Source organism: Phaseolus vulgaris, chromosome 11 (genome assembly GCF_000499845.2).
Source record: "Phaseolus vulgaris cultivar G19833 chromosome 11, P. vulgaris v2.0, whole genome shotgun sequence".
Classification (NCBI taxonomy): Eukaryota; Viridiplantae; Streptophyta; class Magnoliopsida; order Fabales; family Fabaceae; genus Phaseolus; species Phaseolus vulgaris.
In genome coordinates, this window is record NC_023749.2 from 8,180,831 (window position 1) to 8,196,631 (window position 15,801).

At 35.0% G+C, this 15,801-nt stretch overlaps 2 protein-coding genes across 2 annotated transcripts; one reads left to right on the plus strand and one right to left on the minus strand.

The window, feature by feature from the left end:
- Positions 1-1,606: 1,606 nt before the first annotated feature.
- LOC137806140 (uncharacterized) lies at positions 1,607-3,388 on the plus strand. The gene is made up of 2 exons (XM_068606145.1): positions 1,607-1,929; positions 2,031-3,388. Exons 1-2 carry the CDS (start codon positions 1,876-1,878, stop codon positions 2,751-2,753), a joined length of 777 nt encoding a protein of 258 aa, XP_068462246.1. The 5' UTR covers positions 1,607-1,875; the 3' UTR covers positions 2,754-3,388.
- Positions 3,389-4,693: 1,305 nt separating this feature from the next.
- Positions 4,694-14,257, minus strand: LOC137806069 (DNA ligase 1-like). Its single transcript, XM_068606032.1, has 17 exons — positions 13,237-14,257; positions 12,783-12,899; positions 11,764-11,865; positions 11,567-11,683; positions 10,984-11,214; positions 10,803-10,897; positions 10,582-10,669; positions 10,055-10,186; positions 7,403-7,515; positions 6,946-7,047; positions 6,804-6,865; positions 6,574-6,645; positions 6,418-6,491; positions 6,276-6,332; positions 5,416-5,493; positions 5,246-5,323; positions 4,694-5,140 (listed from the first exon to the last, which is right to left on the minus strand). The coding sequence occupies exons 1-17, from the start codon at positions 14,068-14,070 to the stop codon at positions 5,066-5,068; spliced, it is 2,427 nt and encodes an 808-aa protein (XP_068462133.1). The 5' UTR covers positions 14,071-14,257; the 3' UTR covers positions 4,694-5,065.
- Between the last annotated feature and the right edge of the window lie 1,544 nt (positions 14,258-15,801).

Consider the following 15,801-nt stretch of genomic DNA (forward strand, 5'->3'; position numbering starts at 1 on the left):
AATATATAATATATTAAAGTTAAATATATTTTTTTCATGAAATTGGTTTTGTACTTAAAGTTAAAACTTTAGACTGTGTATTTGTAGTAAAGAAAATATTAATATAAAATATTTTAATATTTTAATTCATATTAAAAAATTATTTGTCACGTAAAATAATTAGTAATTAATAACTCATTTAATTAATTTTTTTATTACAAATATAAAAAAACCTATAGTCTAAACTATGAATAAAAACAAATTTTGCTAAAAAAACATATTTAAGTCAATATATTAAAATACATTTAGAGTATAGAACAATGCCTTTAACGTAAGAAAAAAATCTTGATAGCTCCTCCCATGAATTAATTTTCAAGTTATTACATGAGAAATTTATATTTAGAAAATAAAGGAAGATGTTTTATTACACTACAAGAAAATCACGAAATAGAAATCAATTTAGAGACAAAAAATAATTAGTTATAATAGTAACTAAATTAGAGACCATCTTAGGGACTAAATAAATTTTTGATTTATAAATTAGTTTTTAATATTGTTAAATGATTTATAAATTAGTATTTAGTTAACAACCAAAGTTTTTGCTACCAAATTTAGAATATAAATAATTGGTAGTTAAAATCTTGGTCACTAATTATACACTAATTTAAAAACTATTTTTTTTTAATTTTTAAAATAATTTTAATTTAGTTATTACTGCAACTAATTATTTTGGTTTCTAGATATTGGTTTTTTATAATTAACCCGGAATATATCACTTCCACCTCTTATTTTTGTTATTATCATTGTTACTTTATAGTTGAAAGGTTATCACTGTTTTATTTGGTCACTTTCTAACATTTTCTTATCAACAGCATGCAAGATGCTGGAAAAGCCAAGCAATAGAACTGAAGAGGAATTTTTTTCATATATATAACAAATTTGTATAAACATTTTTATAATTATGAGAGAGACAAAAGTGAGATATAAATATCAAACAAACTATGAAAAAAGTTATGCATGCATTACACAGTGTTAACTTGAATTTAAGATTTTATATAATCAAGTTTAGATCATAGATATTGAGTGTTACTCTGCATGCCTCCAATATTTCTTTATTCAGAGTTCCACTAAACTGACTAAAGAAAGATGGTTATCAGATAGAAATAATAATGTCTTCACTATTCCTATTCCTTTCGTACGTAATTAATTAGGGTGAAGAATTCATAGTTGATAATCACATGTGTCTCTTTTGTCTAATAAGAATGATTGCAATTATATTATTTTGAAGAAGACCTTACTTATTTACTGTTATTTCTACTTAAGGATTACTCTCGAATTGATAACAGTGAAAAAATATTAATAGGAGAAGAATATTGATATTTTTATTAACACAATATTTTGAAATGGAGAGTTGAACATTATTCATAGAGTGTAGTATGTATTTAGCATGATTATAATAAAAAAACACATTGATCGATTTTAAAAAAGTAAATGTAATTAAGAGCTTTTAAGAAAATGAAAAAAGCATCATAATAGAGGACAAAAAGAGAGTTGTTTAAATCTAAAAAAATAAGAATGACATGAACATGTGCATGTTAATTAGGTTTTAAGAATGTTGGAAATGAATATGCAATAGTGAGACATGACATATATAACGGAAGTAAAGAGATATTATGATAGGAGGAGAGAGGGGGCGTAGGATTTGGGAACAGTTGAGGTTTTGGCCTTTTCTGTGCTTTTTTCCAATCCCACACAGTAACTTGGACTCCTTCTTATAAAACAGCTTCAACCATACTCCCAAACCCCCCAAACTCTCTCAATCCACTTTTCTTCATTCCCCTTTCACTTTCTCTCTTCCAACAACACCGATTCTAGTTTCGAGATTCCAACACACGCATGGACAACCAACGCAGTCCTCTTCTCAGTTGGGCTTACTACTGCCACGGAAAGGTAAAGCCTTGATTTCTTTTCTGTTTCCTTCAAGTAGAAAAAAAGTGTAATGCCCCCTGTGGACTAATTCATGACATTATTGCATAACTGTGATGACACAGTCAATGGAGGAGCTGAAGCAGTCCTTGATGTGCACCACTCTTGAGCTGGAGCAAACGAGAGCAAGTGTGCAAGAGGAGCTGAGAAAGAGGGACGATCAGCTTCTCACCCTGAAGGAGCTCCTCAATAAGGTGATAAGAGAAAGAGACGAGGCACAGGAGAAATGGCAGAGACTGTTGTTGGAGAAAATGGTTTTCCAGCAGCAAAAGCAGCAGCACCAGACAGCCCCTGCGTCTGGGATTTCCAGCATTGAGGATGAGCCCAGAAGAGGGATTGACTCCAACAATGGGCTTTCATCATCGGACTGTGAAGAAAGTATTGTTTCCTCTCCGGTGATGGAGCATTTGGGTCAGCCCCCCCATGTGGGTCGTGCGCAGCCACAGTTGCCAGAGTCAATGATTGAGCTTATATCACCAGATAAACCTTTGCCAGAAAAGGGTAAGCTTTTGCAGGCAGTGATGAAAGCTGGTCCTCTCCTTCAGACTCTGCTCCTTGCGGGACCACTCCCTCAATGGAGACACCCTCCTCCTGCTCTTGAGTCTTTCGAGATTCCACCTGTCACCATTCCTTCCCCGCAGCCACAGGCACAGGCACAGGCGCAAGCACAATTCCTCCACCAAGAGTCCTTCACCTCCAACTGCGGGAGAGTCAGTAGGAAAAGGGTTTTCTGTGAGGGCTCTGATTCTCCCACGCAGACCAAGTTCCAAAGGATTGTACTCCACTGACTAGTACTACAACTATTACTGTTACCGAGTCAGTTTTATTTATCCCTTTTAGTTTTTAATTTATAATATGATTTTAAGGTTAGGTGTTCGATTCGACTGATCTAGCATATGTACAGTGGTTTGTTTTAACTCGGTGGGAGGAAAAGAGCTGAAGGAAAAAAATGTTTGATTTTGGGTTTGGGGTGATATTGGATGAAGGATTTGTCCTTGCTGGCATTTTTGCCCTTTTCACATTCTCCTTTTGTTTTGTGTGAGGTGAAAGGGTGACTGAAATTGTAATGTAACTAGGATAATGTAGTGCAGGAAGAAGTGATGAGTGTGAGTCTGGGAGAGAGAGAGGGGGGTTGATGTGTAAGATCACATCAAGAATTAAAGGGACGGGTGATTGGTTGTGTAGTCGTTGGGATAGGGAGATGGTGTCGCCAACCACCAAGGGGGACGGCCATGAGCTCTGCGTGTAGGGTTTGGTGGACCCACAAATCAGAATCAGGATCTATTACTGGTGTGGTGTATGATTATATTAAGCTTTTTTGGACAAGTTATCATTAGTCACTTCTAATCCTATTTCTTCTCTTTTTTCTGACACTTATTCACTAAACTAAAGCAAAGTCTCCTTTGGTTCTATTATATGTAAATGTATGTGTTTATCTTCTCCCACTCTATTAATCTCAGTCTGTTTATCATTCCTTTCAAAGAGGCACAAGAGCAGTTCATTTTGACCAATGCATCTCTATGTATGAAAGCATGGCAACCAAAGGGAAAAATCATCCACTCTACCAACATTGTGGTATATAAAGTAGAACATGTTATACCCCAATTTTTTATAATAACAAAAAGTTGTTTCCAATCTATATTCAGCGTATGCCATCTCTGTACCGGTGCGATTATTTTAGAAAATCCTTCTTGTTATCAAACTATCAATAGTTGGGACCAATTTTGAAGATGTAACTATCCAAGGGAAGGATGTCAGCGTCACATTTCATACTAAGAGTAGCCATGTTCTAGAACAGTGTGAAGGTCAGGTCAAGGGAAATCACATGGACAGTCTTCTTCAAAGCAGACAGGTAGAATACAGATGCTGCAAATTTTCGGCTAAAAATACTGCGCAGTGCATGTATTTTCCAAATGTAAATTTTATCCAGCACCTGCCCCTGTTTCTATTCAAGAACCTGATATTTTCTGGCATTTTGACCACGGACTATTCCTGTGTACCTCTCTTCTGTTGCGAGGTTAGCGCCAGCTATAGGAGGTTGGTTTCTTAATCGAAAAATTAAAATAGAATCGACGTTACTTTCATCTAGCTAGCTGTGTAATTAATTAAACATTACATCATTGCATTTTTGCCGGTGACGGCAAGGAAGTCCTAGAAAACACGCTAAGCCTCTTCCGAACGGTGAACACAGGCTGCGCAAATGACGCGACTCGTGCCTTACAAGACAAGAAATGTTGAAGCTTTGGTCAACATTAGGCCGAATAAGCCAAATTAAACACAACTCATTCCACAAGGTTAATATCTCTTAGTTTTAACCAAACAAAGCCCAGGCCCATAGTTATACGTTGGGCCGACAAGTAACCCCGTCTACGTTCAGAGAACAGAAGATTAACAAATGAAATTTCAAAAGATATTAATCATTTCCAGTCTGCAAATAAGTTAGAAAATTCAAGGATTAAACAATGCCCCAACCTCTCCCAAAGGAGTGTAAAAGTATCAAAGAAATGTTAGAAACGAAAAATAGTTTAGACCAATGGCAGAACCTTAAACTGGGATCAAAGTGGAAAGAGTTAAGGGTCTTATTCCACAGAAGACGAAGCACTTATTCTAAACATTAGGCATATCTCACTTACCTATCTCCTTCGTCCTTTTCTCTAATAATATTCAATCTTATCTTCCGAGTCAGGTCCATGCAATTAGAATTAGATTTTTCCAAAACAGCTTCATCTACAGTTAAAAAGAAACTTAAATACAACAGTTTTACAATTGAAAATGGAAGACATGTGCCACGCTCAGTAATTTGACACATGGACTAATATTAAGAAGGGTTTCGTCAATGCTAACAGCCTTAACTACAGCATCATGTTACAAGAACAAAACTGAATTGTAGACAATAATTAACATGGTTTAAGCGCAAATGTCTACTTTTGGGGCCCTCCATCAGCTTCTCCCACGTTGTACATCGAATTTTCAGATAATGTTAATACGCAGTCATGCTCTCTAACCTAAGCTTAGGTGAAAATTCACATACACATTTACTCTCATGCGATCATCAGGAATAAAACTGAGATTTTATCTTTCAGCAAGAAAAAAACTCCCCTCAATAATCTTCTTCATCTTCGTCATCTTGTTTGTTCGCTTGATTGTGTTTTTGAGCTTTATACAACTCAGCAACCTGCAAAACATGAACATGACCAAAAATAATCAATTTGAGTTCCCATTACTATATTTTCAATCTTCTTATCATATTGCTGGTCATATAAAGTAGATTGCACTTTACCTGCTCGGCTGACGTGGCCTGTTCAGGAGTTTTGTCATGCCGGAGTCGAACTAGTCGTGGAAATCGAAGAGATATGCCCTTCAAAGAAAAATGTAGAAATGCCACCAAAATAGTTAAATACAGCTATTATTAACAATTAAACAATGTTACGCATCAATTCATTCTATTACCTTTTTCGGATCAACTATGCCCGCTGCAGCACGGTGGACAGGGCTAATGGTCAGGTCTGCCGCTCTCACTTCCCACACCTGAGTGAAATAAGGTAACATATAACTAAATACATAAAAAAAAATGCTACAATGAGCATAATACAATTTTATTGGATAAAAATATATAATTAAAAAAGATTTCGAAAAATAATTTCAACTCCATTGGCATGATTGTTTTTGAGAACCAAAGACGAGATTAGAGTAGATTGTTGGTAAGTTAAAACAATTTGAAAAAAATGAAACATACTACCATTTTTCACTTATTTATATTTGTCTTTCTTTTTCTTTTTTATTTCTCATCAACCAATCATCTTCAACTTTTTATTTTATTTCTTATATATTTCCAATTTTCTATTTTATTTTCATCGAATCTGTTTCGTTCTTCTCTACCAAATACAACGTACGAGCTTTCACCGCTTATTTAAAAATTGAATTGCCATAAATCTAGAAGCTTACTACACTGTTCCAGGAATTATACAAACAGAACATGATCACGTTAGTTAATTATGCAACCCATTATCCTTCCTCCCCACCGTAATTAGTAAAACTTCTCCAAGGACGCTCATTAATCTAGAAAGGAATGCCAAAAACAATGTTCGACCACATTGGGAGATCATTCAGCCACAGTGGCATCAGACCATAATAGTATTCCCAACAGTATGAAATTTCGTCCATGTCTTCCATTGAAGTACTAGGAAATTCAAAACAAGGATACAGTAATAACCAGTAAGAGATAAGATAACTCAATAATGATGATAGGCTACAGCACAATTGGAAAAGAAAATAATGAAATCGCCCAGAAAAGTCAGGATAACTCTCACCTCACTGGCTTCAAACCAGACATCAGGATTTATTGTTTCTCCAAATCTATAGTATGACTGAAATCAAAGAGCGTGATGAAATTAATTTCAAAAATATCAAGCATGACTAGAAAAGGATAAGAGTGAAATAAGAGGCTGGCACCTTTGGCTTGGAAATCACATTAGAACGAAGACTGGAAGAACGTTCTACAAGATCAGATTCTGCGAATCCCGTTCCTGCCCACCATAACAAGAAGACTAAGAGAAATAATCTTACCGAATGAAATCGGCAGTGACTAAACAAAATTAAAATACTAACCAATCTTGCAAATACTTTGAAATTCTTCATTATTGTTGTCATAGCAAGCCAGGAGGAAGGAACCATAAACTCCTACAAGACATGTCACTATTTCATTTCAAACCGCTCTAAGCTAATGGTTCACAATAGCAGTGTATCTAAATCCCGAGGGCATAGTCTTCTTCGTACATGATGTTAAAACGATGAGTAAAATAAGCAACATCACATTAAAGAGTACACTTCATGATCACCTGTACGTTTTCCACGTCCGTGGAAAGCAGCAATAGGTACCAAATCTACAGAGTCCCCTAAACTGCAAACTAGAACCAATGAGCAAACAGAAATTCATAATAAAGAATTAAGAAATATGAATGTCAGAACACACATCCTTACTTCTCCATATAATCTTTCTTCAGTTTTAGCCAGTTGAGTGATCGCTTGGCTGGTTCATATGTAGCATCCTCATTTAATGTTTTAATGATTAATCCCTCACAACTATGAATCAAGAAACACCAAATATCAATGACAAAAATTCTCATTCAAATTATAGCAAGAAAACCAAATTTGAAACATCTGTGAATGTCGGACAATAAACAATCAAGAGTCAGTTTGCTTTACAAGTTTCTCCTTATTAGTAAAATAAAGCACATCCACATAAATCCTTGTCTAACATATCATTAACGTTCAAGGTAATTGAATGGGAAAAGAAACACACTAAGTAGTCTAATATTCTTCAATGCCTATCAAATACTATTAGTAAATCTCATTGAAATAATTTGAAGAGAATCATACATTGTGATGAAATTATGTACTATTTTAAACTCGAAATTAACTAGAAGAAAAAGTGCACCTAGCACCAACAGCTTGGTCAAGAAAATTTTGTATCTCCTCAACATCATTTGAAGTTAATGCTGTTGCAAACTGAAGAAATCCAGATTCTTCCTCAAAAGAGGCATAAAGATGCTGCAGACAGAAAACAGATACCCATCAATAAGTAGTTCTTATTTGTATAGAAGCCCGTGACTAATGGAATGAATTCATGAATAAATAGCATTCAATCAACGCTATGATAGAGATCAATTGGTTTCCCTACCTATTAGGACTTGCGCAAGAGAACCCAACCTAAGAAACTACTCCATTAGGTGAAAAAGTCTCAATGCTTAAGTATTGTTAAAATTATGATTGTATGGTACTGTACAGTTTTCATAAAGCCGTATTTTAGGTGTATGTACCTAGCCTAAGGGTTGAGTGTTATAGGATATACCTTTTCCTCGTAACTCTTCTCTATGTGTGTGTCTATATATATATAATCAGCTGTGACAATAACTCACTGATTTTTACTGCATCCAAATTCAAGTCAGTATCAGAGCCCTGTTGTCTCCGGCCACCGTCTGAAACAGTTTTGTCTAGCAAAGTCTGGGGTTTGGTGTGTGTCAAGGAGAACCCAACCCTGGTAGTGACATGACCAAAAGATTAGTTATGCGCTGCCCCCCTCTAATCCCAGTCAGTCCTTTATCAGGCACATGTGTCCATGTGCCACCTTCTCCACGTGGAATCACACCGGGCGCTGTCATTTGTATTGTCGGCGGCATATTCTGGTCACATTTCTTGACACCAAGTTTTCAAATGAGTACCAAGAGTATGACACTTAAATTTGAAAATTCCAATCATTAAGGTCAATCTTGTTCGGGACCAAGTGTTTCAGCAATTTGTATTTCTCAATCAGTGGAAGATTAACATTAGTGGGGTAATAGTTGGAATCACACCGGCCGCTGTCATTTGTCTTGTCAGCATCATCTGGTCACATTTCTTGACACCAAGTTTTCAAATGAGACTTAAATTTGAAAATTCAAACCATTAAGGTCAATCTTGTTCGGGACCAAGTGTTTCAACAATTTGTATTTCTCAAGTGGAAGATTAACACTCGTGGGGTAATAGTTGACTCAAGTGCCTCGGATAATTTTTCTGGTCCGTCAACTCTTTCACATGATTCATTTCATATTGTTCATTTGCTCTTATGAAAGGTATTTGTTCCACACTTAATCCATATCCTAAATATAATTTTTCAATTCATTGTCAACATTGTACTCTTTTGTTGTTTCTTTGTTCGCCACCATTGTTCCTGAAATTATTAATGAAACACTTGATCATCCAGGATGGCAACAAGCCATGATTGATGAAGTGCACTATCTAGACGGGTCTTTGTTGTTAAAATTGGACCTGGTGATGAAGTTGATCAATTTAAAGCTTGATTGGTGGCCAAATGATAAATACAAATTTATAAACTTGAATACCCACTAGGTTTTTTTCTTGCAATGGTTGTTATTTTTCATTGGCCACTTCACCAACTTCACACTAAAAATGTTTTCCTTCATGGTAATATTAAGGAGGGAATTTACACGGAGCAACCTGGATTTGTTGCTTAGGGAGAGTCTTGTTTAGTGTGTAAATTACGTTACTCTATATGATCTAAAGTAGTCCCCACGAGCATGATTTGGTAAATTCAGACATACTATGCAGGTGTTTGGATTGAAACAAAGTTGGATAGATCATTTACTTTTCTACAACCACACTTCTCTTAGAAAGTGTGTCTATCTAATGGTCTATGTTGATGATATAGTTATTAAAAAGAATTATATACCACTAGGATCTCTTAGCCAAAGTTGCAGTTATTCAACCATTTTTCAAACTAAAGATCTTAGTTATCAAAAATTATTTTCTAGGTATTGAAGTGGCTTAATCAAAGGAAGGTATGCTTTTGACATTCTGGAGAGGATAGGGTTGGCAAATTGTAAGTCTATTGATGTTTCTATTGATCCAAATCAAAATTTGATGGGGTACTACAGTGAAACTTTTTCAAATATAGAAAGAAATAGAAACTCATTTATCTCATTATTACTGTTGGAGATCTCACATCAGCTAAAGATAAAGTGGGGACAAATCTTACCTTAGTCCGTGTTGTGAGGTTAAGTTAGGCTTTAAATACTACTCCAATAATTACAAGAATTAATATTTGTCGAAGTTGTCAGACAATTCACGAATAATCCTCACAAGTTTTTTGGGTTGAGCTCTCCTCCTGTGCTTAAGTCCTAATAATTGGTGTTTTTATTGAGTAGGACTATATCTATAGGTTGGATTAAGGTGAAAACAAAATACTGATTGATGAATGAAGTCGTCTCAAGGAGAAAAGGACTACCACCAGATCAATGATGATTATTGATGTCAATCCTTAAAAGGGGTGTCAATTTTAGGAGTCCCACATTGAGTAGGGTGAACTACTTAATATAATACTTACTTGCAAGGAGGTTCCTCTACCTAGTCTTTTAGGTTGCACTTCCCTCTTGTGCTTAAGTCTTAACACTACCAAACTAAAAATTGTATCTCAAAAACTGGATCAGCATTTAGGTTTACAACTTTCATCCTTCTCTATCAAGGACTAAGCTACTTAACAAAGAAAAAATAAACATGAAAATGTTGGTAGAACAAAGATAAGAGTTGGTACCTCTCTACGGACTCTGAGGTTTTCCTGAAGAAGTTCTTGGCCATTTAGATACAACAAATCAAAAGCAAATACGCAAACATTAACCTTTATATCTTCAATTTCTACTTTCTTGCGAGCTCGAGTAGTAAGAGTCTGTCAAAAAGAATCATGTTCTTGAAAGAGTAAAAGAGAATTTAAATGTGAAGTCGTTGATAACATGTCATATATAAAGGCAGGTCATAAATGTAAATGCAATCTTCCATTATAAGGAATATATAGATGAGCAGATAGCTACCTCTGATACATGTTCTATCTCTTCTATAACAGAACTTTCTATGTATCAAAATAACATTCTTTTCTTCTTTCAAGTCACATGTCTAATTATTAAATCCTAGCACAAAAATATCAAAAACCAAAAACTAGTGTCACCAAGATAGGTAAAACAACACAAGCATAACCTACCAAAGGACTTAATTTTGATCAACTGCTAGTAGAACAAGGTTCTGATAATGTACTGACATCCAAAAAAAATACAGCATTAAGATTACCTGGAAAGAAAGAAGCTTCTGTGTTGCGCGGTCATATGCAACAATTTCACAATCAAGAATAAATGAAGATACACCCGGTTTCTTTAACCTGTTCACTGACACAAAATGGTCATACAAGTGTTTGTTTTACTAAATGCAACTTCGTGTAGTTAAGAAGTGTCCTACCCAAAAAGACTGAACCAGACCTCAAGTATATCCTTCCTAATAAAGCTTTTTTTTACCTTGAAACTGCGGCAGCAACATCAGGAAACTTCTCAGTGTTCCGTTCTGCTTGTCTACTGTAAATCTCAACTGAACCATTCTCCAGATAATGTATCTGTTTCATTGCAGATAATGTTATTGTACATAGTTAGTATCATAATAGCTATGTTTCTGATGGAAGAATTGACCATGAAGTATCACCTGGGCACGCTCTCCATCATATTTGTATTCACAGGTAAACTCCACATCCTGGAATTTGTTTAGAATTTCAGTCACACCTTTTGCTGCCTTTGACAGCATAGGTCTAATTGGAACACCAGGAGTAAATTTGCAATTCTTTGGAAGCATCCATAGACCCTCCGTAAGCAGTGCAGATATTATTTTGTCATAGTCAGGAAGAACAGAATAGACTTGTTTAACAATATCCGAAGCCTGATGCAAAATGAAACCAGAAATAAATATATACATACATTATACATATATAAATATACATACATATATAAATACATATATATATATATATAAAATAGGAAAGGAAATATAATGAATTTCTGCCTAATGCTTCCTAAAATGCAGAATAGAGAAAAGGTGGGTGGTATCTTCACCAGAATTCACTGATACCAACTACAGCAGCAGCACCCTACCCCCAAAACTTAGTTCTGAAGCACTTCAAATGTTTTAAGACCCAAAGCGTATATGCTACTCAACCTGAACTCACAAGACTAAGCCATGTAAACCAATTCACTCTCATACCATATTTCCCAGTTCAATCACATTAGCTTACCTTGTCTAAAGGAGACTGAATTTCAGGAGGTGGTTTAGAGTGTTCTTCAGTGTACGCTGCAGCTTGGCCTAATGCAGCCAAAAGAGTTTGTTCTGCATAACCAATTCGCAACTTCGCCTAGAAAACAAGAACAGGATGCAATTAACATGGAGAAGTAAGCCCACCAGAACATTTCAATAAAGAATTAAAATTTCAACCTGAAGCAAACGAATTAGATATTGAGGTTCACACTCAGTTGCAGCAACAAGAAGTGCCTTGATATGGTTCTTTTTTTTCTCTTGACTGTCTTTTCCAGATTCCTGAACACATTCAGAATAAAGAAAAAGTAACAGCATAATTTAGCAACATTCAGTTGTACACAAAAAGGTGTTCAAATCCCAACAACAAATTCCTGCTTTATTCTCTTACAGTACATACACCCAGCCATACTAACTTCCAACATGGCCACCAAACAGATGGCAAGAAATTTAAAGATAAAAACAAACGTATATTTAGTAAGCCATGGCTTCAGCAAAAGATACAGAAAAAAACATGTTGTACAGCACATTAAACTCCAAAAAAAAACATCTAACCATAACAGAGAATAAAAAAATGAGCTGAAAATGACTGTTGTGCTTTATGCACGATATGTGATAAAGGCACCAATAACACACTCCAAGTCTTCAATATCAGTTTTACTTGGAACTTACTTTTGCCAATTCTCTCTTTTTTTTACCATTCATGCTGTTATACCACATGAGAATGCACTAAACCTGGTTATCCCAAACCAAAGCCTATGGTCATGTGCTTAGTTTTCTCAATCACTCAACGTTGCAATAATAATTTCAAATTAATCCATACATGGGTAGAACTTATAGATGCAACTTGTCAACAAAAAACTAGGCACTACTATTTAGAAAGTAAATTTCAATAACATTGCAAAAGTTTTGTCAAATTCCATCCCATACCCCTTCCTTTTTTAAGCCCTGCACTAACCCCATTTACTAGTTTGAAATAAACATAACAGTACCAAGAAACACATTAGACCGCGTAATTGCCTATAAGGGAGATTGCTGTTGACTGGGGGTTCATATGCAATTTCAATAAACCTCGATGTAAACGTAATCTGTTCATATTTAAAACTATAAACCAACAAGCTTGTGACAAAGGCTGAGAAGTAATGTGAATAATCGAACAACCCAAATGCAGGATATTAAAAAATTCAATGATAACATACCTTAGCAATAAGGTGAAAAGTGTTGAAAACCTTCCTAATGGTCAATGCTTCAGGCTTCCACATCATAGGTTGAGACGAACGGCTCTCTTTAGCAACCAAGCCCAAATCCCCTTTTTTCTGCCAATAATAAAATCTCATTCAGTCAAAGTCGTCTCAGCAACGAGAATGGAGAAATACCAAAAGAGTCAGCCACCTGATACTAATTCTTAGTAAACAACTTCAGTCAAATTCATCTCAATAACAAGAATGCAAGAAAAACCAAAAGATTCGAGCACCTGATACCGACTTTTAACTAACATCTTCAGTCAAATTCATCTCAACAACAAGAATGCAATAAAAACCAAAAGAATTAATCACCTGAAACCGATTCTTAACAAACATCTTCTCCGGTCAAATTCAACCAAACAACAAGAACGAAAGAAAGAACCAAAAAGACTCAACTAAACTCAGTCACCTGATACTGAGTCTTAATCCACGACTCGTTCCTTCCATAGGCCTCCGCGAGCGCCTTGGAAATGATCGACTCGCCGATTCCCAACTCCAACCCTTCATGAGCAGGCGCAATCCGGTTCGCGGAGAGGTAAACGATGGGAACAAGATCCTCCGGCGTGACGAGCATCACAGTCCGCAGCATATTGCAAACAATGTCAGTGATAACAATTCTTCCACTTTCCTGAGAAATCATATCAAATGCCAAAGCGAGAAAGAGAAACGGCACTGGCTGTCCCTTCTCCCATGCAGTCACCGAAGCGGGGTCGAAACTCGATGGTTTCTGCTTCAGCTGCGGAACTTGCTTAATCAGCTCCACGGTCTTCCCGTTCGAAGAATTAGACGACGACAGGTGGCGGACCTTCCGTTGTTCCGGTTTAATAGCTTCTTCCGGTTTAACAGCTTCTTCCGGTTTAACAGCTTCTTCCGGTTTAACAGCTTGCTCCGGTTTAACAGCAGCTTGCTCCGGTTCAACGGTTACGGGCGGAGAAGGCAGTTTGGGGGATTTGCTGTTGCTAGGGTTTTGTGAGGAAGCGGAGTGTGGGGATTTTCTTTTCTTGGGGGATGATGAAAGATTGGGTGTTTGGGGTTTGGACTGGGAACTCTTCTTGGCGGCGGCGCGGGCGCCGGACATGAGAGCGTCGAAGGCGGAGGGTGGCTTGGACATGGCGCGGAGAGAAACGGAGGGGAGAGAGAGAGGGAAAGAGAAGAGAGAGGAAACCCTAACAGTTTGGGAGGAATAGAAGGAAAAGGGAAAAGAGGATCGAAAACACAATGCGAACTTGAATGAATGAACCATGTAACTACTTTGAATGTCCGAACAGAGCGTGAGTGAGTTTATTAGAGAAGCATTATGCCAGACACGATAGAAATGGCGGGAAGAATGTCACCCTTCGGATACTCTCTTCAAGACACTCTATAAAGTTTCATTTCCACAACTACATTAAAATCTACATCTTTTTTAAAATTATGAGAAAATATTGTTTACAAATTACTTTTCAGTTTTATCTTTATATCAATACTTATTTTATTATTTTATTTTAGATATTAGTCATTTTATATTTTTTTTAGCAGTTACCACTGTCAAGATATAACAAATTATGGGAAGAAGTGTTTTGTAAGTGTTGTACTATTTATGTATTATAGTAGTTTATTAATGAAAAGAAATTAATAAATTATCTATTTTATAATATTTAATTTATTATTAAATTATTTTATCATTATAAATTTATTATAGTTAATTTTAATAAATATAGATACATATATAATAATTATAAAAGTAAAAATAGAGATACGCAAAATCGTCTTTGTTAGTAAGAATAACAATGCATTATATTTATTTAGTAGGAGAAGTTACTGAAGCAAATCAGAAAAAATCTAAATTCAACGTTATTTAACGTAAGAAGATTAGAACAGCACAGTATTATAATTAATGTATGAAATCTATACGAATCAACAACCAATAATGTATCTAAGTTTAAAATAAATTGAATTAGTACTTTATTATTTTTTAAATAAATTTTTTACCTTATTTTTACCTGTATAGTTCACGTCTTTAAGCCTTTTCAAGTTTCTGAATTAATTCAAACTCTAAGCAACGTCAAACATACACATTAACTGGGATTTTGTTATTAGAAACTGTTTCTTCCAATAAATTGTCTGAATAACTACAATAAAAAAACGAAAACTTCAAAGGAACCAAATGAACATATTACTCAAACGAAAAAATAAATAAACCGTAATTATGCGTTTATTTAATGTAATGGCCGAGGTATCGAAAACTCATTCAGTATTTTGATATTTTCCCATCCAAATCAAGAATGACAATCTTTAACCCACAAAATGCGAGTTTTGGTTTAACAAATTTGAGTAGGAAATGTGAGTTAATTTTAATGGTTCTTCTCGCATAAATGTTAGTCTGTATAAAAGAATATTTTTAAAATTAATAAAAAATAATTTTTCAAATATAAATTTTGAATGTTTTTTTTTATTAAATTATTTTTTTTTTACTTAGATAAAGTAGATAATTAGTTTCACAATATTTTATGACACATGTGTAAATAATTTATGCATTTCAGAAGGACAAAAAAACACTATTAAATATTAAAAAATTATTATCAAATTTTGTGAAAGTATTATGAATTAGGGATTGAAAGGAGTTTCTTCCTACACATCCATGCCTTTCTTCTTGCACCCCATACTTCAAAAAATACTCAAATTATCCATTGACATTTTTCATTGAATATTTTTTCTTTGATTTCAAAATGTGGAATTCAGAGACTTCACGAGTTATAATCTGAAAGTTAAAATTTGTGTTTTGGATTGTACAATATTCCTGATTGCATAATGCAAAATATAAGTATGTATTTCATATTGTAGAATTTGAAATGGATAATTTTAGAATTTTTGAGAATATGAAGCTACAGGAAGAAATTATAAGGGTGCATAAATAAATTTACAAATTTTTAAGATATGCAGGTTTTGAGGCCCAGCTCGCCCTGCCCCGCACTTGGCCTTCGTGAACTATGGG

Excerpts from the sequence above, each read along its gene's own strand:
- LOC137806140 (XM_068606145.1), top strand. The coding sequence starts at position 1,876 with ATGGACAACCAACGCAGTCCTCTTCTCAGTTGGGCTTACTACTGCCAC. Across the intron at positions 1,930-2,030 it reads CTTACTACTGCCACGGAAAG|TCAATGGAGGAGCTGAAGCA; the intron begins GTAAAGCCTTGA and ends GTGATGACACAG.
- LOC137806069 (XM_068606032.1), bottom strand. The coding sequence starts at position 14,070 with ATGGTTCATTCATTCAAGTTCGCATTGTGTTTTCGATCCTCTTTTCCC. Across the intron at positions 7,516-10,054 it reads ACCTCAGAGTCCGTAGAGAG|CATCTTTATGCCTCTTTTGA; the intron begins GTACCAACTCTT and ends TTCTGTCTGCAG. Across the intron at positions 6,646-6,803 it reads CGGACGTGGAAAACGTACAG|GAGTTTATGGTTCCTTCCTC; the intron begins GTGATCATGAAG and ends CATGTCTTGTAG.